This window comes from Chrysoperla carnea, chromosome 5, assembly GCF_905475395.1.
Source record: "Chrysoperla carnea chromosome 5, inChrCarn1.1, whole genome shotgun sequence".
Lineage (NCBI taxonomy): Eukaryota > Metazoa > Arthropoda > Insecta > Neuroptera > Chrysopidae > Chrysoperla > Chrysoperla carnea.
In genome coordinates this window covers 15236944-15261758 of record NC_058341.1, presented here as the reverse complement: position 1 = coordinate 15261758, position 24815 = coordinate 15236944, and the positions used below count along the sequence as shown (strand labels likewise).

The following is a 24815-nucleotide window of genomic DNA, read 5'->3' as shown; positions in this document are numbered from 1 at the left end:
AAATTAGTGGGTTTCAAAAAAAAATGCATTCAAATACGATTAAATTTGGCCGAAATATCCAAAAAAAAAGATTTTTTTGAACTTTATGACGTCATACAAATCCAAAAAATTTGATTTTGGTGTAACATACGCAAATTTTATCCTATTTTTATCAATCAAGTATGTAATTCCATTAAATTTGGACCATTCTTTTCAAAAATTTGCTCAAATTCAACGTATCTTCAACAAATTTCGAAAATACAGTGTCATGGTATCCACATTTGGTATAAAAATCAGCCATGTTCTTGTTTCGTTAATGCTGACTAGTAGACGAAGTAAAAACAACCGCTCTGAGGTGCGATATAAAAAGCAAAGAATCCAAAATCCAGCCGTCATAAATTTAACTCTTCCATGTCGTTTAACCACAACTGATATTCTGTGAAAATTTGTTAATATGATGAAAAAAAAAATATTGACCGTCTGTTACCGGCTTGTTACATTATTATATTGTTATTTCTTGAATACAATCGTAAGTACACGTAGTAAGCATATCGATAGAAATATATATAATCGTTTATGGTGCTTCATTGTAAGGTGAAAGAGAATGCTTTAGTAAGATGCTTATAACCAAACACACATAGTTATAGTTACTTTCTTCGATATATTTTATTCTAGAACTTTCTAAAATGCTACACATTTATTGTGTTATCATTTTAAATAATAGTTTTACACATAAATACAGGATGATTTCATTCCATTGGGAGACAAAATGTTCTCGATCGAATTGTTCATGTTCAAGACATAAAGCTATTAAGATGTCAAGGTATACTAAGTTTAGTCCCAAGTTGCAACGCTTAAAAATATTGATACTATGAACAAAATTTTGGTATAGGTGTTCATGAAATCACATAATTAGTCCATTTCCGGTTCTCTGTCTGTCTGTCGTCTGTCGTCTGTCGTCTGTCGTCCGTCGTCTGTTCGTCTGTCATCATGATTACTCAAAAACGAAAAGAGATATCAAGCTGAAATTTTTATAGCGTGCTGAGGACATTAAAAGTGAGGTCGAGTTCGTAAATGAGCAACAGAGGTCAATTGGGTCAACTGTAACGGGTGAACTACCTTAATGTTCATCAATTTGCTAACTTTTTTGCGCCTTTTCTGCATACTTGCATTATTTTTACTACACGATCCTTATCCCACTTTTAGCCAACCAAATTTTTTTTTAAATATACATCTGAAGGTCTGAGACCATTGTACAGCAGTTAAATACTTTCCCGAGAATTGACAATAGTTCTTTCCTCCTTACTATAGTGGAATGCCTCCAATTTTCTTTGGAAATTTAAATAATCGACTTTTAAACAATCGACAAGATAGTTAAGTTGATGGTCAGATTCAGCCAGACAAATTTGTAAACCAGACAGATAAAATTGTAATGCATGTATGATGTACAAAAGTTTTTTCCTTTGATAAATATTTCAAACTATTTTCACTTAGCTTTTAATACCCTAAGAATTATAATTTACGAAATAACTTATCGTTATTCATATTTAATCATTATGGTTAAACAATACTTCTTGTACGTAGGCAAGTCCAATTTCTTCCGATACAAAATATCAAAATAAGGTAAGAACGTATAAGTCCCTATAAAACCATGCTATATTATGTAATTAATGAATTCAAAAACAGTTTAAAATAAAGTGAATCGAATGTTAAATTGATCGTCGAAGCAGTTCGATGTGAGAAAAAGATAGAGATATTATAAATGTTTGATAGTAATAACATTAACCTGAAAATAATTTCTATTGATAACAACACTATTGCTTGAACACCTACAATTATTATTGTATTTCTATAATAAATTGAATTAAAAACTAGTTAATACTACAATTATACCAAGAGCTAGTGGAGATGATACTCCCCTGTGCTTGTGTTGCCTTTGACTCGGGTACAAAAAACAGCTTTTTCAGCGAAGACGGACAAAACGATGCGAATATGTATGAGAAACCACACCTTTAAATTCTCGTTCGTCGCCTTACGCCGTGCTACTTTGCGAGAGAGTGTAAAGGTGGCTAAATATGAATACGGCTGATGAGAATGTAGTTTTCCTACATGAAATTACAGGTGACAAAAGGTGGCTTTACGAATTACACTAGCTTTCCGTTTTAAGAAGTTTGATTACGTCAGGAACTTCTTGTTAAGGGTGTCTTTAAGATGTTCAAATCTTTGAGTTGGTAATTCTTTTTTCTTTGCTTACCAATTTGACAGCACAAATTTTCCAAGGCAATGTTATCAAAACCCCGTCAGATTACTTTTTTGAGGATATGTAAAGTTACTTGTTTACATCGATAAACCAGACATGGTTGAACACTTGGAATACAACAATCTGCAAGTTACTGGCGAAATACGACCGTAATTTTTGCGAACAGTGTATGTAAATTGGATTTTCAGATTGCGCCCTCTATGCGCCAGCCACCGTGACCGCATGATGAAAATTATATTCAAACATTAATGGGATAAAATTATCTTTTTATGATGCAAGAAGTTCAGTGCATGATAAAAAAACAAGTTCAGTTGGCTCCTGGTATATAACGAATGTATGTAACACCTTACTTACCTTGTAGCTATCAAACTATTAGAAATTAATGGTGTTAAATAAGGGATGGAAGGAGATGGGTGGACACGTTGGTTAGTTTTTACATTATATATAGAATTAATAGGTTCCTATTATTCCAATAATATTATTTTTAAACAAGCGATTATGAAATGATGTAACTTGATTATCTATTATAGTTAATTTGAAGAAGATAGCATTAAGAGTAAACCCGGCTGTTATGAAATTTTGTAAGGTCGTATAATGCCCTAAAAGGCAAATGGTTATTCAGTCAATGAATTAGTAAAATTTTCAAAAAATGTAAAATTTTGAAAAAACCCTTTTTTTGGATGTTCTTGGATTTCAGCGACACGACATGAGACTAACTTTACACAAAATATTACGAGGAGGTAATTTTTAAAGACATAAAAGTATATAAAAATTGTAGAAGAATTTACCATCTCTGTAAGCTTCAGTAAATTTTCCTAGTAAACATTCTTCAACATTTTTTATTCGCCTTTTTACTTAGAAAGTAAACAAAACTAGATATACGTAAATAAATCAATTAGGAATACTTGAAGTTAAATAGGATTGTTATTTACCGTGTTGTTTACGAAAAAACAAAGATAACTTTTTGTGTAATCCAGAAGTGAATTGTGCAAACGGCAACGTTGCATAATTCACTTCTGTGTGGTGACCATGTGATAACTGCTAAGCTGCCATATGTAAGAGTTTGCGTTAGAGCGTTTTCAGATTTACTGCACTGATAAAACTACTATTTCGAGAGCAGCCTTTTCTTCCTTTTTGAGGCATATCGCATTCTCTCTCACTTCGATAGAAATACCTCAATTTATCGTGAGAAAATCTAAGAATCGTAATCTACATACCAAAATTATTTTAGATTCTTACAGACTACAACCCCTACGGCATTTATATCATTTGCTTTGAATACTTATACAGAGTTAGTATCCAGCAACGTCGATCATATATGCTGGTGCAGGGGTGAGACACCAAAGAATGTATCATTCATATTCTCTCCTGAACTCACCTGTACCGCGCAAAACTGACGTCATGGTGCTTAAACTTACTTTTACAAATAGGATCATCATTATCAACTTGATTCCTGTGTGGGTCATTTCATCCGAAAAAATATAGCCTGGGCTTGTAGTGTATTAGAGATGAAGGAGTTTTTAATGGCAATTTCCTTGCCCCTACACCTAAATTGTACACAAGACAAATATAAACCATAGTTTTTACCATAAAATACCATAATATTGTATAAAATAATAATGGCAGTGGCTATCCAAAGTCTCCACCAATGATGTAGGTACAGTTAGTCTTTTTTTTTTATGTTGTATCTTCAAATAAATTTTATTTAAATTGAACAATTTATGTTGTTTGTTGTTAGATGATGTTCAACTGTTTATGCGTGAATCTTTGTTGTTGTTGTTTTTTTTTTTTTTTTCGTTACTTTGTTCGTAATTCATTCTCTTGTAAAACAAATATCTGTATACAAAGAGTTTTAACATTTTTGTGTAGCATTAGATCACCAAGCATTCACTAAGTAATGAAAAAATTCCTTAAAAATGAACGAAGATTGTAAAAGAATCTAATTTATGCACATCATCCTAGAAATCATATAGACCAGAGGTTCAGGGGTTAAGAAGATGCTTTAAAGAATTGATTCATTCATAGCTGGATAATACAAAATTGATAGCAAGCATTAGGTTAGGTTCAGTTAGAGTGGCTGTCCTGGATTGGGTCACACTTAGACCAAAGGGTCCGTTGTGATACCGAAAAAGGGTTGGCCCATCCACGGCCACTACTTCATGAACCATTTAGAGCTATTTAAGAATAGCAGGAGAGCTTTGACGTCAACGGACTTCAGATCGGAGAGGTCGCCAAAAAGAGGCTGTAAGTCCATCTCTTCATGGCAAGAGCTGGGCAGTGACAGTGAAGATGAGACATTGTCTCCTCTCCTCACCACTGTGACACCTCCTGCAGTAACCGTGATACACTGCCAGGACCAGGCGTTCAGCATGCCTGCTGCCCAACCAGTTCCCTGTAATAGCCGCAAAAACTTTGCGAGCAAAGGCCCTTGGAAGTGATATAAGATCTTCGGAACGTACGATTGTACGCAGATCATATCTGTCTTGTAGTACTACAAGTACGTTCCTCCCTCCATCGAAGATTGGCCCTTTTTAAGATATCCTCTTTGAAGAGCAACTTGCAGTTCACAAATGGAACTCCCGGATAATTATTGATGCTTGTGTCCGGCAGCATTATGCCATTTCTGGCAAGCTCGAATGTGGAATGTCCCTATGTCCTGGTACCCACACCAGGCTTACATTCATTTGTTTTGCCAGCTCATTTAAGGACGTACGGCAGTCATGTGTTACCTTTATATTAAAGTGGTAATTATTGATAAAAAATGAAGGGACCAAATTTGTTTTCATTGATAATTTCCACCTCCTTGTATTCCAAATAATATTTTTTTTATACAGTAAACAGCCATCGAAATGAAATAAAAAACTACAAACATTTTAAAATGGTTGTTTTTGAACATGCTGTACAGAAAAAAATAAAAATTGCATGAATAAACTTTTTAATTATAATAAAATGAAAAACATTAATATTCATATACAAAAAAAGAAAAATACAAAACAGTGGAAATGATGAAAATTATTTTATTTTTATCTGTATGAGTGTGTGTACGCTTGTCTGTAGTATTAAGCCTAGGGCCATGCGTGAAATTCGACAGTTATTTCAGAAGGAGTGTATGTGTCTGTCACGTTTTTCGTCCAGGAAAATTTACAAAAATTTTTGAGACAGGAAAATTTTTAACTGTGTTAACAAGTTTCAATTTGATAAATATTCATTGAGGGCGATATTCAAATAAGAAAGCTTAGTCAAGTCGAAAAAAGTTATTTTTATACTGCCATTAACAAAGCGGGATGTTACAAGTTGTACCTATCTGTGTATCTGTGTATCCGTGTGTCTGTCAGCGTCATCGTATTTCCTAAACAGATGAACCGGTTTTGATTTTTAAGATATTTTGACCGAAAGTGATCTTAGCTACGTTGGTCACAGTGGTGAGGAGGCGCAGACAATGTCTCGTCTTCTCTGTCACTGCCCAGCTCTTGTCATGAGGAGATGGACTTACTTGAGCCAGGCTCTCTTTGACGACCTCCCCGACCTGGAGTCCGTCGACGTCAAAGCTCTCCTGCTGTTCTTAAACAGCTCCAAATGGTTCATGGAGTAGTGGCCGGGGATAGGCCAAACCTTTTTCGGTATCACAACGGACCCTCTGGTCTAAGTGTGTCCCACACCAGGACACACTTGTTGGAAATTTTTAATTTGTGTTTTTTTTTTGCAATTATCTTTCAGGTTCCCTTAAATAAATCCTCATCTATAAAAATTAACGTAGGAATACAATTGTTTTCAATGATTATAGCCGCACGAATTTTCCGCTATTTTATGACTATCAAATACTAAGCCTGGCCTTAGAACTACAACTATAAATTGTGGTTGAAGAAAAAGTTAACTGTAATAATGTCTTACTTTCTCGCACACAATAATAAGTTGAAATTAAGAGAAAAATAAGATAGAAAAAAAGAAGAAATTTTTGGTGTGTTGTCATTTTAATACATTTTCTTTTTACTTGTAAGTTAATAAAATATTTGAAGACGCATATTTTTGTTTTTATAATTAAGTTATATTATTTAATAAATTACATTAATTTTTTTTTTATGTTTTAAAGAAAAAAAGAGACACACTTAAGAAAATAAGGGCTTATATAGTTTAAAATTTTATTAATTATATCCTATAGCTGTAATGTCCAATGATGTCCATAACTTGCTAGAAAATTTTGTCATGTTTTTCAAAATTGCGTTCAATTAATCGTAATCACTTTCAACCTCCAGAAATTATACTCTATTATGTACCTTTTTCGATTATTTCTAAACTTTCTAGAACATTCCAGATTATCAAAATTACTTCATTCTACAAAAATATGTTATATTCGTATATTTTCACCAACTATCGTTAAATGGGGTCTTTCAATAAGAATGACACTTTTTTTAAATTTGAATAAAACAAAAACAGGTCAACGTTTCAAAGTAAATCTCACTTTATTTTAAAGCTTTTACCTATTAAAGCTTTGTTCCTCACAAAATGACTTGAAAATGTCCACCGTGAGTTGTGAGTTCTGTAACTAATTTTCCAATTTTTCTTATAGAATTTTTGCTCATTTTCTTTGCTGTTTTCTTCGAATTCATCTGAAAAGTAAATTTGATGATGAATAGTGTGGAATTCATAAAATAGGCATACTTGATAAACTTCGGTATTCAAATTTAGACCTTCAAAAATGTCGTGGTGAATATTCGTACAAGAATTTGTGGATAACACAACTTCAATGTTTAGGACACTTCTTTACATTGAATATGTGTGTAAATTTTTAAGTAAATTGAATTAAAAGTAGGATAAATATTTCTTCTAAAATTTTAATACATTGCAGTTACAAATTAGCGTGTTAAAAACAATAATTATTTCTCATTAAAAAGTTGCTTAACCAACCTAAGTGCTATTGTACAAATCTATTTTCCAAAAAGCAGAGTCTTGTTCTGTTAATAATACATCTAAAATATTACAAAAGAACTGTTGCTATAGTAGTACTATTTTAATTGGTCTTGCAATATATAAAACATGAAATTATGCCCGTGTGCATTTTGAAAGCACACTTTAGACTAACTATTATTAAATTTACTGTATTATTATAATAAAAACCACATACTGTAGTTTCATATTTACTTACGAGCTGAAACAAAGTTGAAAGAAATATTTTGAGTTTAAAATAACTATTTACTGTATAGTACGAGATTTGAAGATAGTAAATCGTCGATGGTAACACTGAAATTCAATCTTTTTTTTTTGGAAAAATATGTTTTTAAGCTTATATAAGCCCTGCGAAAGTAATCCTGTCTGTGCAAGTGCGATTAGATGTATCGTTTTCAAGATGTCAGCCCTACGCTTCAGAAATTCAAAATTATAAGAATTGCAGAACAAATATTTTGCAAACCATTGGTTGGACGATCAAATGAATACGATTTTCGATACTTTTAGGTCAAAATGACTAAATATTATGACTTTCATCAAAATTGGGAATAAGATAATTTTTCGATTTTTTCGAACTTTTTCCAAAGGGGTACCCTTAAAAAAATAGCAAAAATTCGAAAATAATTATTTGTCTCCGATTTGCCTAAAAATATGTTTTTAAGCTAATCAAAGCCCTGCGGAAACAATCCCGCCTGTTAAAATGCGATTAAATTTATCGTTTTCAAGATATCAGCCCCAGGCTTCTGAAATTGAAAATTATTAGAATTGGAGGCCCAATATTTTGCAAACCATTGTTCGGACGTTCAAATGAATACGATTTTCGTTAATTTTGGGTCAAAATGACTTAAAATAATGACTTTTATCAAAATTGGGAATAAGAAATTTTTTTGATTTTTTTAAATTTTTCCAAAGGGGTACCCCTTAAAAAAATAGCAAAAATGCGAAAAAAATTATTTGTCTCCGATTTGAGAAAAAGTACGTTTTTAAGCTAATTCTAACCCTGCGAAAACAGTCCCGCCTGTTAAAATGCGATTAGATTTATCGTTTTCAAGATATCAGCCCCTCGGTAGTGAAATTCAAGATTTTATGACTTTGTGGCCCAATATTTTGCAAACCATTGTTCGGACGTTCAAATGAATACGATTTTCGTTAATTTTGGGTCAAAATGACTTAAAATAATGACTTTTATCAAAATTGGGAATAAAAAATTTTTTTGATTTTTTTGAATTTTTCCAAAGGGGTACCCCTTAAAAAAATAGCAAAAATCCGAAAAAAATTATTTGTCTCCGATTTGTGAAAAAGTATGTTTTTAAGCTAATTCTAACCCTGCGAAAACAATCCCGCCTGTTAAAATGTGATTGGATTTATCATTTTCAAGATATCAGCTTCACGGTGGTGAAATTCAATTCACTTTATGACTTTGTGGCCCTATATTTTAAGAACTATTGGTTGGGAGTTTTTATAAATACAATTTTCGATTAATTTTATTCAAAATGATTTAAGAAAATCACATGTATGGATCAATTAATTACGCCAAGCAATATTTTGAAGACCGAATAATTTGTGTATTCTAAATTTTCATAAAAATTTCCTCATAAATAATTGCTCCATATATCGTACATACATACTGCAAGTTAAGTAAAAGCTTGTAAAATAATAAAATAAAGTGTATTTATTTATTTTTAAAAAATATAAGCTCAGAACCATATCAAATATAGCTGTATTGTAGCTGAATGAATAAGTACTGTAAGGTTTTTTATACCGCATAACAAGCGAAGTACTATTTATAGTACTTTTCAAATAAATTAAAATAAATACAAAACGTTTCAAGAGAAAGTTTCACTATTGAATTCAATTTATGAATTTTCCATAAAACGAAGAGAGTTTTATAGGACCCAAACACTGTCTGTGACTTAAAATAAGGATAGCTAGGGATTTCTAGAACATATTGAAGGTAATACGAATTTTGCAAGAAAAATATTTATTAGAAAATTACAAATATCAACAACACAGGAGCGCAATATTTTTAAATAACCAAACGAATCAGTTGTGAAAACACAAAAGCACGCTTTGAACACAATAATACAAAATTTTTACAAAATCAATGCATTCTATAATCGTTCTATAATCTTTTTATACCATGTATATATGAAATATATCAAGGTATATTAGGTTTAGTCTCAGGTTTGTATCGCTTAAAAATATTGATGCTATGAACAAAATTTTGATAAAGGTGTTCATAAAATCACCTAATTAGTCCATTTCCAGTTGTCTGTCTGTCTGCCTGTTCGTCTTACAACCCAATAACTCAAAAAAAAGATATCAATTTAAAATTTTTACAGCGTGCACAGGACGTAAAACATAGGACAATTGGGTCTTAGGTCCGACGGATCCATTTTGTAAACCGTTAGAGATAGAAGAAAAGTTTAAACGTAAGAAATGTTCTTTATAAAAAAATAAACAACTTTTGGTAAAAACATTTTTTTGTAAACATCACTGTTTACCCACGAGGGCGCAAATTAGGTGCGAATTTTATAACATATATTATATATGGAAATATCAGTTATGAATGTGTGGCTATTTAAGAGTGGATATCTTTCTTTACTAACGTGACGTCCAAAAACAATTGCTTACTTTCACTTGTTACTCATGAAAAATCAGCTGGGTGATCTAATGAAAAGTTCATTTTTGGGTATCGCGACGCTGAGATCTTAAAAATATACTGAGATAGCCATCTTGTTAGTGAACGGTCTGTCTTTTTGTGAATATCAACACAGCACAAAAAGAAAACAAAAACGAACAAAAAACACAAAATGCAGAAGAGAAAAAAAATGGATATTTAATTGAGTTACACCATCTTGATTATATTTATTTTCAGCAGTTTTTCTTTTTTTCTTTTTTTTTCTTTTTTGTTGTAACGCTATGTTATAATTTATTCTGTTAATTGTTTTAGTAGCTCTAAATGTACGGTATCTTTGTCTCCCTTGTGTGATATGAGATAGCTCTCTGTGTAATGAATGAGAAGTTCATGAGAGATGGTGTTATAGGTATAAATCTAGCGTATATTTTTATGGATTTTTATTCACAACAAGCCAAAAATTTATTTGTGAATCGTTCTTGTGGTATATGAAGAGTTAACGTCACGAAAATATTGATTTCAAGACACAACTGGATTTTGTATTTTTAACACGTTTTTATTAGCTTCATACGTATGTTACTATGTTTGTATGTTAGTATGTTTGTATGTTAGTATGTTAGTATGATTTTGACCCTTTTCAAAACGTCGGATTAACTCGAAAAGGGGCATACTTATCAAGAATCGATGACAATACAATAATTTAATAAGTTTATTTGATTATCCTGATTAGGATTTTCAAAAATATTCAATATCTGAAAATATGTACATTTATTGGCGCTCCCACCATATTTATACTGAATTTTTGATAATAAATAATAGTCGAACAATAACTAAAAAACATAAAATAAATAATAGCTTCAATAAACTAAAAAACACGCTTTTGTAACTAGCTAAAAGGTAGAAAATAATTTATTTGAATTCAAAAAAATAATTTTATCGTAAAAAAGCGTAGGGTGCTTTTTAGATATTTTATAATAACTTTACTTTTACCAATATATGTCTATAAAATATTTACAAGAGTTGAAATTTAGCACCTCAAGCTTGTTTATTATTAAAATTAGGGTTGTTAATATTAAAATTAGGTCTGGATAAAGAACGCCTGGTATCTAGAGCGTTTACAGCGTTTTCTATTATATATTCCTGAAAAGAGATGCGGAAATTACTTATTTTAAAATTAATTTTTTTACAAATAATTCTAAAAGGTTTACGGTAGTTTTATACCTATAAGAAAATGAAGAATATCCACTTCAACTGTCAAATATATAAAAATATAAAATAAAAAATTTTTAATTTTCAAATAACCAACTCCAACCAAATATTCCCACAGGCATCGTTGTAAAGAGGATACAATAGAACCTTAATGAACAACACTAAATTAAACAATAATATAAACTTTTATTGTATATAGTTAAAATATTTAATAGAAAAGTAATCAGTCGTAGTATACACTTATGGACGTGATCAACATTTCCAATTATAATTTAATTGTCATACATATTACATTAGGTTTAAATTCATATTTATTTTGGTATAAATCGAATTTAATGTTTAAAAAATATCTCGAATAAGAAAAGTGTTCGATTAGAAATAAATTGTTATCTGCTTATACAAAGTAAGGAAGAAATATGGTTCGAATATTTAAACGGCCATATCAATTTTAAGGCTGATCAAACATTGAGACAAACTATTTATGTGAAAAGAAATTACGAAGAATGAATAATTGTGAATCATGATCAAAGATTCTAAAGTTCACACGAATTAAAAGAGATTGAAATTAAAGACTCTCAACTTCTCAATTTCTTTTTATCTACTTTAGATTTCTTACACTTGACATCTTATTGTGATATCAATTCTAAAATATTATTAAATAAACTTTGTATCTATGAGACGACATTTTAAGAAAATAGGGTAAAAGCGAATTCTTTATATCCGATTTTCTTTTTTCTTTTATCTCCATGCACATAGCAGTACATGGGCCAGTAGATTTAAGCTTCACCTTTTTTCTCATAGATAGAGTGATTCAAGAGGAAGGTTTTATGTATAATACATGCATAATATTATAGAGAAACACAGATAATTTCAGAGGTTAATGTGATGTTGACGAAATTTTGAACAAAAGGAAGATTAGATTAATTACTGGTACACCTTCATCTCATTATGCTTGACTTTCCTTAACCGAACATGGTTGAAAGGAGATACTCAGTTCAGTTACCTGTTTGCAAAGTTCTCAACGATAAATGATTTTGGAATAGGTACCCTCGACTAGCACATCAGCTGAAAAAATTAACATCATGAATAAATTCCAAAATATCGGGGTACCAGTAAACATCTCTTCAGGACGTCATAAGTATTGACACGAATCATAATCCACACACTTCGGAAATAGATTGAAATATGTTATATATTGTCCATTGCCTTCTTGTTGCAGTAATTCCCTGCTGGAGTCTAAAACGACGGCAAAAAAGGAATCGCAACTAATCCACGTTTAGTTTCTTAGTCATGGTGTTGAGTTAATTTAAACTTATTTAAAAATCGCTTTAGTTTGCTGAATGTGACCAATGATTATTGTTTATATATAAACGGAGGTCAGACGAGTGTTCCACACCAATATCTATTTAAATGTACAATTTTATTTTTTAAATTGAATTTTATACATGATTTAACTTTAATAAATAATATATTACACACACATATATACAATAATATAGATAAAACCGGATCATATGTATTATAATATGATGATACTCTTAAATACATCACGTCACTACCATCAGAATAAAAAACGATTTTATTTATCTCTCAAGGTTAAAATATATAATTTTATTAACTCTAATATTGAATTGGTTACTAAGTATATACAGCTTATGACAGACAAGAAGCTCACGCAAAGCTTAATGGAAATCTGTATATATAAAAATAAATTGCTGTGCGTTAGTCTCGCTCAAAAACGGCTGGACCGATTTTCAAAATTTTTTTTTTTGTTTTGTTCGCTATAGTTCAGGGATGGTTTAGAAAAAAAATAATTTTCATTTTAAAAATTGATTACCTTTTGTTTCGGACAGTTTCTTAAAAAACTAATATAATAAAATGAATAACAAATATCTTGGGTCTTTGTCCAACTTATTACTGTGTGTCCGAAACAGTAATGAATCGTAATTGAAATGAAAATGACAATTTCGGAATAATTAAATTCAATGCGAAATAATTTCAGTGACTGAACGGAATGAAAATGTTGGCTCTACAGTCAGATTCATAAAATATCTCGAAAATTACTCATTTAATGGTCAAATAAACAAAGTTTTATCGAAATCGGAAACAAAAACTTTTTTTACACTTTTTGCAATTTGCAAAAATCGAAAAAATCATAAAAAATTGAAAAAAACACAATTTTTGTAATTTTTGGTTGGGTTGGGTTGGGTTGGGTTAGGTTGGGTTAGGCTGGGTTAGGCTGGGTTAGGCTGGGTTAGGTTGGGTTAGGTTGGGTTAGGTTGGGTTGGGTTGGGTTAGGTTGGGTTGGGTTGGGTTGGGTTGGGTTGGGTTGGGTTGGGTTGGGTTGATTGTGGGCGTGGGTGTTGGTGTTGGTGTGGGTGTGGGTGTAGGTGTGGGTGTGGGTGTGGGTGTGGGTGTGGGTGTGGGTGTGGGTGTGGGTGTGGGTGTGGGTGTGGGAGTGGGAGTGGGAGTGGGAGTGGGAGTGGGAGTGGGTGTGGGTGTGGGTGTGGGTGTGGGTGTGGGTGTGGGTGTGGGTATGGGTGTGGGTGTGGGTGTGGGTGTGGGTGTGGGAGTGGGAGTGGGAGTGGGAGTGGGAGTGGGTTGAGTTGGGTTTTTTTTCAATGATCTGTATATATAAAAATAAATTGCTGTGCGTTAGTCTCGCTAAAACTCAAAAACGGCTGGACCGATTTTCAAAATTTTTTTTTGTTTTGTTCGCTATAGTTCAGGGATGGTTTAGAAAACTAAACAGAGCTGATATTAGAGTCATCGTAGAGTTACTCACAGGGCATGATAACCTGAAAAAGTTCCAACATCAGATTGGAAAAGACTATCTCCCGCGTGTGACAGATGCTGAGAAAATTCAGAAGAAATTAAATCATACAGCAGCGAAGGAAATGGTTTGGTTCGGCCATAGTCGAACCAGAAGAAATTAAGAAACTCAGCGCTAGGCAAATCCTGGGTTTCAGTACATCAGTTGGTTTATAATAGCCACTGAAAAGCGTAGCGGGGATAGAGTGCAAGGGTCTATTTGGCGATGCTAGAGCATGGTCCGCTAACTTCCATACCCATACCCCATAGATGGAATTTGCCAATCACATTATTTTTCATAAACATCGGTTTGGCTGTTGATTTAGGGGCTTGCTGCAGGACTGCTAGATGGAATAATTTGATACAAAAGGGAATAATTTTGTAATTCTCTGTATTCAGCTAGTTACATATAAAATATACATATCCTTTTTTTATCATTGATATAAAAATTTCTTCTTTTTAACCGACGAAAAAGGAAGATGATATTTTATTCAACCCGTATTTTTGTTAAAATTTACAGGACCACGAATAACTTTCCGATTTCGAGATTCCGATTTCTTTTTTTATAAGAATGCCTCAAAAAAAGGGAATGATTGATTTTTCACCACTGAATTTTAATTTGCGAACCGATTTGCGAACTTTTGTTTGAAACTGTTTACTCACGAGGGCACATATTAGATGCAAATTTCATAGTATGTATTAATATATGTGACATGTAGAGGTATATGTGTAATGTGATAGAGTAATCAACACTGTCTATACATGGTATTTCAACAATTAACAATTGTTTGTTTTCACTTGTTAAGTTTAAATTGACACTTGGTATGCAAAGAAGTGACATTCGCATATGCATTTGACAAAGACATCACTATTAAACATCCAAGTGATAAATATTTTGTTATTCTTTTTTTCCTACAGTCATCTTTTCAACACTTCGAATTGTTACGATTTTATTTTTTTTACGCACAACAAAAGATAAGACAAACAAATCCATTGTATTGTGGTGTCATATACTACCACACACACAGTCATACAATCATTGTGGATAAAATGATGTGAGGCTTCTTATTATTTCTGTTTTTCATCAAATTCAGCAACTCCTTTCTTTTCCCCCCACGTTTCTCTCCTCAGGCTTTGATCCACCACATCATCACATATTTGATGTCAGAAAAGATAGATGTTTGGAACATAGATATCCAAACCGATGTGAGATCGCTGACTATGACCAGATTTTCTTGAAAATTAAAGAAATTAAAATTTTTGTTCTTTTTTTTACGAAGTTTTCTTGCTGGTTCTAGATATGACGTTCTCAGTTCATTTTAAAAATTAAACTTGAAGAACCATGGGAGTCTGATTTTTCGTGAATTATTATTCGGAACGGATTTTAGCCGGTGGATTCATTTTAGATGGACTCAAATTAGGCTAAGGCAAATTTTTCGTGAACATTCATTAAACAATTTTTTTTTTCACGAAAGAAATTCCTTGGAGGTAATAAGATACACTTCAAATAAAAATTTCCAAGAAAACGGAAATTTCAGAATAAAAGTTGGGCTTCTTTCATTATCGTTCTTTTTTATGTCCGCTGGAAGGTCTTTGCGTACAGCAACGAATAATTAAAAGTACCATTGATGCTTATATCTCAAGAAACCTAAAGTTAGCGATCTAAAGTTACCTCAGTAATCTATGACAATTGTACTTGTTGTTATATATAAATGAATCAGAATGATGTGGGTGGAGAGTATGTATGTTTTGTAAAAATAAGGGAAAAACAACACCGATAAATTGAGATTTATTGTGTTATCAAGAAAGACGACAACGTCTAAGGCTTTTCTCTCGCCGTTCACATGACGCAGTATTAAAGCCCCCAAAACACAAATAATATACAACAATGATTTTCTTTTTCTTTTTGAGTAAAAATAAGAAAATTGTTGTCAGAGGATTGTGTGTTTAGATAAAAAAAAATTGTAAGTTTTCCCTTTTGTTAGGGTTCCGTCATCAAAAATGACAAAAGGAGCCCTAACAGGATCATTCTAGTATCTGTTTGTCTCTGTCGGTCTATCTGCATGTTTGTCAATATGTCTGATTTCCCCAAATATGCCATCTTAAAATCAAATGGTCCAACAGGGTAAAATGGTCTCTCGTTGTTTTAAGTGAACCATTAAAGCCATGTAGTATATTTATCGATACATGATTTGCTTCCACGCGATCGAATTAAGCGCTCTACAAATACCTACAAAAACGTATAAGCTTTTGTGTGTTTCGTTGCAAAACTATTAATTTTACTGTTAATGATCTATGGTAAGACAAATTTCAACGTAAAATTTCTTTTTTTGTGTCAATTGTCGCCGGCTGGTTGTTTTACTCTTGGTTTCTGTTGGCTTTTAAAATATTATAACACATTTTGATAAGCGTTTAATAAATTTTAAGGTCATTTTATAAGTATATTCAAATATGGGTAAAATGATCCCTAATTTGTATGTAAAATTATAATAGGTAAAATGATCCCCGTTCATGTGGTGGGTCTTGAATGTGTTCATTTAGATTTTACCAGTGATTTTTGTTTTCATACTAATCGGTGATGCACTGTAAAATAACAATGAATATTTTATGTGAATTTCTTAATCATGAATCATGGCAGAACCCTCTCTTTACGAGTTTAATTCGCACTTGACCAAAATTTTTTTTCTACCAGGAAAATGAAAACAAATTTATTGTAAATAGAAGGATTTATTTGTATATATTTTATGTTTTTTTTTTTGTTCTTGTAAAAACTCCTGAGGAAAACATACAAAACTTTTTATCTTCAATTTTTCATTTGTTTAGTGAGAGAATGTATTTAGATATGGTTTGTGTCTATAATGGTTTATTTAGTTTATCTTGTAGAATTCTAGATGGCATATTTAATTATATTTGTTTTTATCTTTTCCTGTTGACAGCATATCATATATATGAAGGTGAGGTATTGCGATTGCCACGTGTCAGTCGAACAGATATGGGAGCATATCTGTGTATTGCATCAAATGGAGTTCCGCCAACTGTCAGTATGCGATTCGTAGTTAATGTACAATGTAAGTATTTATAGATGGCATTATTGTATTTTAGTTTTATTGCGCATTATGTGCGCATGTCAAATAAAGTTTTATGAAGAATTATCAAATTCTTTGCTGGAGCAGGCTGAATTTTATGTTGTAACAAATGATTTGACCGTGATGAAGTTTTCTTCAACTTCGAAGTAAAATTTTTCGAAAACTGAGAACTTTCCAGCTTTGTGACCTGTATTACTTTTTATATACTCGTAAAGAGAACTAATGTTATTTTGTGAGTTTCTTTTAAAAGGTTGGTAAGGAATTGTGCTACGCTTAAGTTCCTCCGTTCGGATTCTATACGTTTACGATCTTGAATTTCAACTTCGAGGCATCGGACTACGCAATCTTTGATCAACCAAGGAACGTGCGCCATAAAAATTCACTGTAAAACCGTTTTATGATTTCTAATTGAAGAATTTAAAAACGAACAATTATTGTAAGACGAAGAAAGAAACCTTATCCAACATATTCGTCATATTATCAATGATAAGAAAAGATAATTGAATTAAAAAGAATAAATACGTAAAAATTATCATAATTGAATAAAATTTACATATTTATATAATAATCAAAGTTTATCACAGCGAATTAAATTTATCTCGAAAAAAAAAGTGAAATAATTAAATTCGTCTCTCACCTGGCGGCATACGTTTTTTACAACATTCAACGTGAATCACTGTAAAACAAAAAGATTCTAACAAATTATTAAAAATAGCTTTTTTTCACATAGAGTATAAAAAAAAACTTCATCTTTATTACAAATACACCGAGAGCCAGACTTATATTCATTAAGACGTTATGATTAACGCTGCCTTGTCGTTTTGAGTCGAATTGAAGAGAATGTCATGCGTCTGTAAAAATACATGAAGTTCAGGAAGTTTCCTGAGTTACGTTAGGAAGTCATTCAAGAAAAACGATTCGTCAAATAAAATAAAAAATTAGAAAAATATTTAAACTTTTTCTTAGTAAATTTCTTTAACTGGGCATGGTGACTGCTATTTTGAATAATGTGACTAGCCATATTTTGAAGTCACAAAATTAGTCAAGCCTCGACTCGGTCTCTTCATCACAAGACTCACGTTTAGTATTTTATTAATTACAAGATCTCCTCTCGAAATATATGGCCTTAAACTTTTGTCGGTTAATTTTTTAACAGTTGAGTCTTAGTGGCGACCGATAAAAGTATCGTTCTCGAATGAAGTCCTTGAAATATCACCTAATTTAGGTAACGGGTGTTTATTTTAGAGTTTCGCAACTTTAAATTTAAATAACCATCCTTAATAAACAAACTAGGTATATACTAAAACAAAAAAATCCAGCATCTAATCAAAAACTGGGTTTGGCTCTTGGTTAGAAAAAACGAAGATAGAAAATGTAATATAATCATATAAAATTGTACCTACATATAGAGAAGAGAATATGCCGTAGGTTAAATTAGTCATTTGTTACAGTTCATCCACTTATACAAGTACCAAACCAACTATTGGGTGCACCACTTGGGACAGACGTGAAATTGGAATGTTATGTGGAGGCGTCTCCTAAATCCATTAATTACTGGATACGGGACTCTGGTTTGTATACACATATTATATTATGTAGTTGTTGGAATTCTATTACTTCATTATATTCATTTATATAACATATTCTATATTATACGGGAAGGTGTAGTGCCTGGCTTGAATCAAAATTGATATTGGGGTGTTTTTTAATGTCATGCATTAAAATATCACAACGAAAATTGCATCTTTAAACAACTGTCGATGAAATCATGTGAACCAAGGTACATGAAGTGGGATCCATGGTACAATGTCATAGTGTATTGAAAACCATAACCACATTAATAACCAGTCTTCAGCCAAATTAATATCGACCGAGAAACTACAGAATGATTCATTGTGCTTTGCATTCAAGATACTACATCTTACCCTACTATCATTTCTCTTTTCATTCTCTCCCATCTGTCTCTTGCTGCACGCTCCACCACCACCACAAATTCACTCAACCCTTATCAAATTGATGAGGGGTATTTAATTTATTATCATTAAAAAAATCTTTGCTTTTTTTAAATTATCATTATTATTCGTATAATATACATTATTCATTTGTTTTTTCGAGTAAAAGCTCCGAGCTTTAAAGTTAAACATAGTCATTTTAGTCTATTAATAGTTTTTTTTTGTGCTTGTCATCATTCATTTGTATGTTAAAACTACAATAAAGTATAAAACAATGCATACGTGAAAGTTACTATATAGCTTCATTTTGAAACATCTATGTACCAAGGATTCGCAATGCTCGAAATTTTTGTTTCTAAATAAGCTGAAGAAGGAAATAGCTAAGTGTACAAACTATGAGTTTCTGTAACTTTTCTTAGATTTGTATATCCAAGACCAAGAAGAATGATAAAGAAAACTAATGTTTCCAGATCTTGGTTATGGGTCATCCACATCATGAAGTGCATAGCAAATATGTTTAAGACACAAAATCTACTGAAAGTAGAATAAACTTTAGGTTCCTATAATCCTATTCAGTGCATTTTTTATATCCAATCAAAAGTCCGTGTTTTCGTTTGTTTTCCAATATCATTCGATTTTAGCTCTACACATTGAACTATATAGACTTGCTATCCTTGCAGTCTTAGGACGCTTAGATGAGGAAGGGCATTTCAAATAGGAATTTATTCATGGGTTCAAGAGAAACAAACCTTAATTTAAACGAGTCAGTATATTAGTTATTATTATCCAACAAGGTTCAATGCCTTTCGTATCCATTACAGCGACAACACTGTTCAAATTAGGGAACAGGTCGTAATTAGGCTAACTTTTAGCCTTTTGCATGCCTGGCTCAGGAATTTTAACGTCACACATCGAATTGTGATATTATATTTGAATGTTATGAATATAAAAAATAAACTATAAACGACTTTTTAATACAATGAATAAATTATAAGAGTTTATAAATTATTAGTAACTTCAATTTGATTTCACTCGACACGACACACGAGAATCCACCTAACTGAAATAAAGTGTATAATAAGTGTAATATAATTAATAAATGAAGTTGAATGCTTCATTTAATTTCCTGTTACTACTACTATTGTAGATTCATTTCCAACAATAAAGTTTCCAAATACTTAACCAATCAAAGTTTAAACATAAATCAATTGTTCATACTTCGTTACATCGCTCTGTCCAGAAAAATTTATCCTGCAAAGAGAGTCCAATTTTGATAAAGGTGGTTCAAATCGAATTCTCTTTTCTGTACTCCATTTTACAGGTAGATGCAAAATATACTAGTAGGACTTCCTCAAATAGTAGATAACAGTAAAACAATTACAATTTTTCGATGCAGGAAGCTCAAATTTTGGAAGATTAAGGATATTTTTGTGAATATTACCAAAGTGCCTACTTAAAAAAAATGGAATCTTGGCCATACCAGCTAAAGATCTTTCATGATTATGGTAATTACGAAAACAGCCGGTAGTAGTGCCATCACCTAGTTTCGAGAAGAAAATCTCTAGCGTCACTGACTTTTTTGTAAATACAATACAATGTTTTGAAATAGCCTTTTGTGGCATTGGGGCTTTTTTGGCAAGATTTACTAAAATATATTTGTTTTCTATAAATGTTTGTAAAAAATTGTCATTATGTGAACGTTACTATATTTACCATTTGATGAAGTCCTGCTGTTGGAACTTGAATCATCCTGTATACAGCGACGTATGAGCGACAACAAAAGGGGGCGCCACATAAAACTTTATATTTTGAAAACACTGTTTAAATTAGTGCAGCCATAATAAATAATTATTTATTTAATTTGTCACAGTGGTTTGTTACTTGTTTTCAGAGAAACTATATAAAAAAATCAATTTAATTTATACGAATTATTCTACGTTTCATTTAATCAAATTTTTAGGAGGCTCTTTTCATTTGTCATAGCGGTTTGCACTGTTTATAAGGATTGAACTCTATAATACTCTCGGATATAAGCTGTTTGGCTATCCTTTTCAAAGTTTATAGGAATAACATCCCCCTTTATTAGTACGGAGTTAAAAATGAAGAAAACTAACATTTGCGAAGAAAAATAATATTTAAGTACTTAAAATACTGAAAGCTAAAAGTACAACAGCGTTGACACCATACTAATGTATTTATACCACCAAAAATATATTTTTTTGCCATTCATGGTACACTTTTTCATGGAATCACCCATACACTTATTTGATATAAGTCTTTTTTCCAATAATTAAACATTTACCAAGTTTTTTCTTTTTTGTTTCATTTATAGGTGAAATGGTAATATCTAGTGAAAAATATGATGTAAAACATAACACTAGATCAATGTTTGAAGAACATATGTTACTGATTGTACGTAATTTACAATCAGAAGATGTTGGTTCGTATAAATGTGTGGCAAAAAATGCATTAGGCGAAGAAGAAAGTAGTATAAGAATTTATGGTAAGTCAATCATTATTATGTATCCCTACAAAAAAGAAATGTTGCAAATCACATGTGATTCCATGCCTATAATAATCGTTCACTGATAGCAAATTGAAGTTGGCTGTGGCTATAATTAAAAACAATTCGCCAGTTTCCAATTACAATTTCCCAGTACTTTTTTCTCAAGAATTATAGAAACAATGTTATTGATATTCATAGCGCTTTTCATTCAAACATGTTCTCATCTTTTAATCGAGAAACTATTTCAAAATTCACAAAGGCTGCTTTTCAATGGTCCATCGTGTAGTATTTATTTCTATTGTTAAATAAATTGAAAACATTAAAGTGAAAATTATTGAATAACAATAATTAATATTTAACATCACTGAGTATTATATCACACGCTAGCGAAGTGATAATTTTCTTTTGCTATCTTATCGATAACTGTCTGTTATTCTAGATTCCAAAAGTGTTTTAAAACATTGCTTCCCTTCTAGTGAGTCTATTCAATAACACAAGTTAAAAATTTTAGAAAACTCCGGACACAAAATTAGGTCTGACCGATTCGTTTGTGGCATCGTATCGTCTAACCAGATGAACCGATTTTGATTTTTTAACTATTGTTTGAAAGGTCATTTGATCAAAATGAAACGGCAATGGTTCTTGGAAACTTCAAAATAATCTGCTGATCTTCTTGAAGACCATCATCTCATTTTTAGTTATTATCGAGCAGGGAACCTTAATCTCGAACTTGAAACATAGCTAAGAAACTCTCGATAAAATTAACTTAACGAGCTACAATGTCTAGATATGCAGATACACAGGCACGTTAAAAATATTCTGAAACGTGTTAGTTTGAGACTTTTCATGAAAAATAATGTGCATTTACGCCGTTTGAATAAATAAAACGTACTTTCCATTCTAAAGTACTTTAGTAAGTAGATTAAAGCATACTTTCCTCGAACCCAATCATTTCCACCATTTTCTTAAAAAGGTGGATCATTAGGAAGAGAAAATCTAATACTACCACCAAAACCAGGTTAAAGGAGTGGAGATTTGTGACTTCATGTAAAAACTTGAGTGTTTTTTTTTGTCTAGACCGAAGGTTTACTATTTTGCTAGCCTGTGAATGACTATATTGATTTTAAAAATATACTTCAATAATAAAGCATTTAATAAATATAATAGAATTGTATATACGTATTATTGAACGATTCGAAAATTCCTCGATGAATAGCTCTTAAAATATATTCATGTTTTGTCTGCGGGATATTATTAATATTTTCTAACAATCAATATAGTGTAAGTAGTAGAAATGTGTTCAAAATAAATTGAATATGAAATAATATGATTACCTAACATCTGAACATGACCTATTATTATCTATTGTTATAAACGAATACACAGGCTGTCCTTAAAAATTCTTTATATTGGTCTAAACCACGTATATTACTCATTTGTTTCTTTGGAGAGTGCCAAAAAATATCACGTTATACACAAATTTCATCAAAATCGGTTCAGTAGTTTTGTGTGATATTGAAGATGTTTGATTTATTATCAAACGATAATCCTGGCATTTTTATTTTCGAAATTCTTTGGAATTTTACGCGTAATCAAACTATTTTAATTACCTAGTGCATTAAAAAATAAATTTCTATAAAATTATGTAGACGTTACGATTTACAAAGTTAAGGTATTTACAGCACGGAATTTATAGTTCTTAAGCTATGGTATAATTGTTTTTCGATTCTAAAAACCATCCTTTCGACACTCTTACTTGTTTTTCAATTCTGTCGAGAGAATTTTTTATTTTCGTGAAAAATAGCAAGGAGGACAGTGAGTTTTACAGGTTTTGATTGGGATAATTGCGAAATTTGCAGCTGATTCTCGCGATCTAAACGAGCACAATTCTTCTATTTCGGAATCTCACAGCTAACATTATTCTAAATGGGCGGAAAAAAAATAGGCCGACTCTGTCGACAAGTGCATTCATTCTGGAAATACCTTAAAGAATATTTGCCTCGCGAAATATTTGACGCATGTGCAGATCTCTGATCACGCGACTAAAGAATACCGAACGGTTGACTCGAGTGCTGGCGGGCTAAAATCAATGTGTTTTTTCCCAAAAACTCTCCAACTTATCAACTTGTTTAAAATGGGACACCTGGTATATTAACTATATTGTTTGTTATATAGAAATACCAGGACCAACTAGAAAAGGACAATCAGCACGTTACGATGAAGAGGATTATAATGGTTCAGCAGAAAAGGAAATTGATGAAGAATTATCAAATATAATTGGTGATCATCATCGTAATATGATGCCATCAACAAATTGGGATCCAAATAGTAAATCATCGATACATCGTTTACAAGAACAAACCGCACATAATATATTAAATGATAATCGTATTCCTGGTGGAATGTCATCAACAGCTGAGGATAGTACTAATAGTGCATCATCATCTTCATCATTATTATTATCATCAACAACATGTCCTCCTATATTATTCCCCTTTACCATCTCCACGATCATCAACACCATGTTATCAAAAACTTTATCATATAATATTTATTCGATATCAACTATAATTCTTTTTACAAGTAATTCAATTAATTATATCATTCCATATATTATATTTTTAATTACTATATAAATATAATTATTCTTAATTAAAAGGTGGAAAAACAAAAAGGAGTAACGTATATGATGGAATGTTTTTAAAATATATGTGGGTCTGATTGTCTATGGTGAATTGTAGCGTCAATTCAGGTGAATCAAAATGTCAGAAGAGGGTTCCTAAAAGAGAAAAATTTGTTGAAAAACTTGAAAATATCGGGGCCTACCAGTTTGGTCTGTATCTCAAATAAATTGTTAACGATAAACCAAAAATGCTCTTCTATAAGCTGTAATCATGGCAACATTTTCAAAAGCCACATTTTTCCGCTATGTCTTAAGTTGGTGTTATTAAACTGCTTTGTTAACAGCAGCCTAGAAGGTTTCTCCTTTGAATTTTGCTGGGGCATCATTGGCCATAATTTATGTGTACATTTTTAGACACAGGGAAAACCTTCAAACTACGAAAATGTTTCTCATAACAATATCAACAACTTTTTTCGCAACATTTTCGAAAACCCAACGAATTAAGAATGTACGAGTGTTAGGGTAATTTTAGACAAAGGGTTTGATTTTTTTTATGTGAAGTTGGACTAAAGTTTCAAGTCTAAATGAATTCTGATAATTTTGTTCTTGGCACTCGTCCTACGTCTGTATTACGTTTTTATGGATATTTATTCAAAAGCTTGATCTAATTATGAATTCGAATTCTCTATTCACGATCCAATTTGGTAACTATTTGGTAAATTATCAAAAGAAATTTTGAATTATTACAGTATCACCTGGAGAATCATGAACCACATATAATTTAGAAACATCTTAAATAGTTAAATT

The 24815-nt window shown here is 31.5% G+C and overlaps 1 protein-coding gene across 1 annotated transcript in view; it reads left to right on the top strand.

Moving 5' to 3' along the window:
• Positions 1–24106, top strand: part of LOC123300552 (lachesin-like) — a 260969-nt gene extending 236863 nt beyond the window's left edge. The window contains exons 6-10 of the mRNA XM_044883137.1: positions 16778–16909; positions 18379–18498; positions 21212–21382; positions 23561–23968; positions 24045–24106. Coding sequence (XP_044739072.1) covers positions 16778–16909; positions 18379–18498; positions 21212–21382; positions 23561–23968; positions 24045–24106 — 893 coding nt within the window. The remainder of the gene's footprint in view (positions 1–16777; positions 16910–18378; positions 18499–21211; positions 21383–23560; positions 23969–24044) is intronic.
• The last annotated feature ends 709 nt before the right edge of the window (positions 24107–24815 follow it).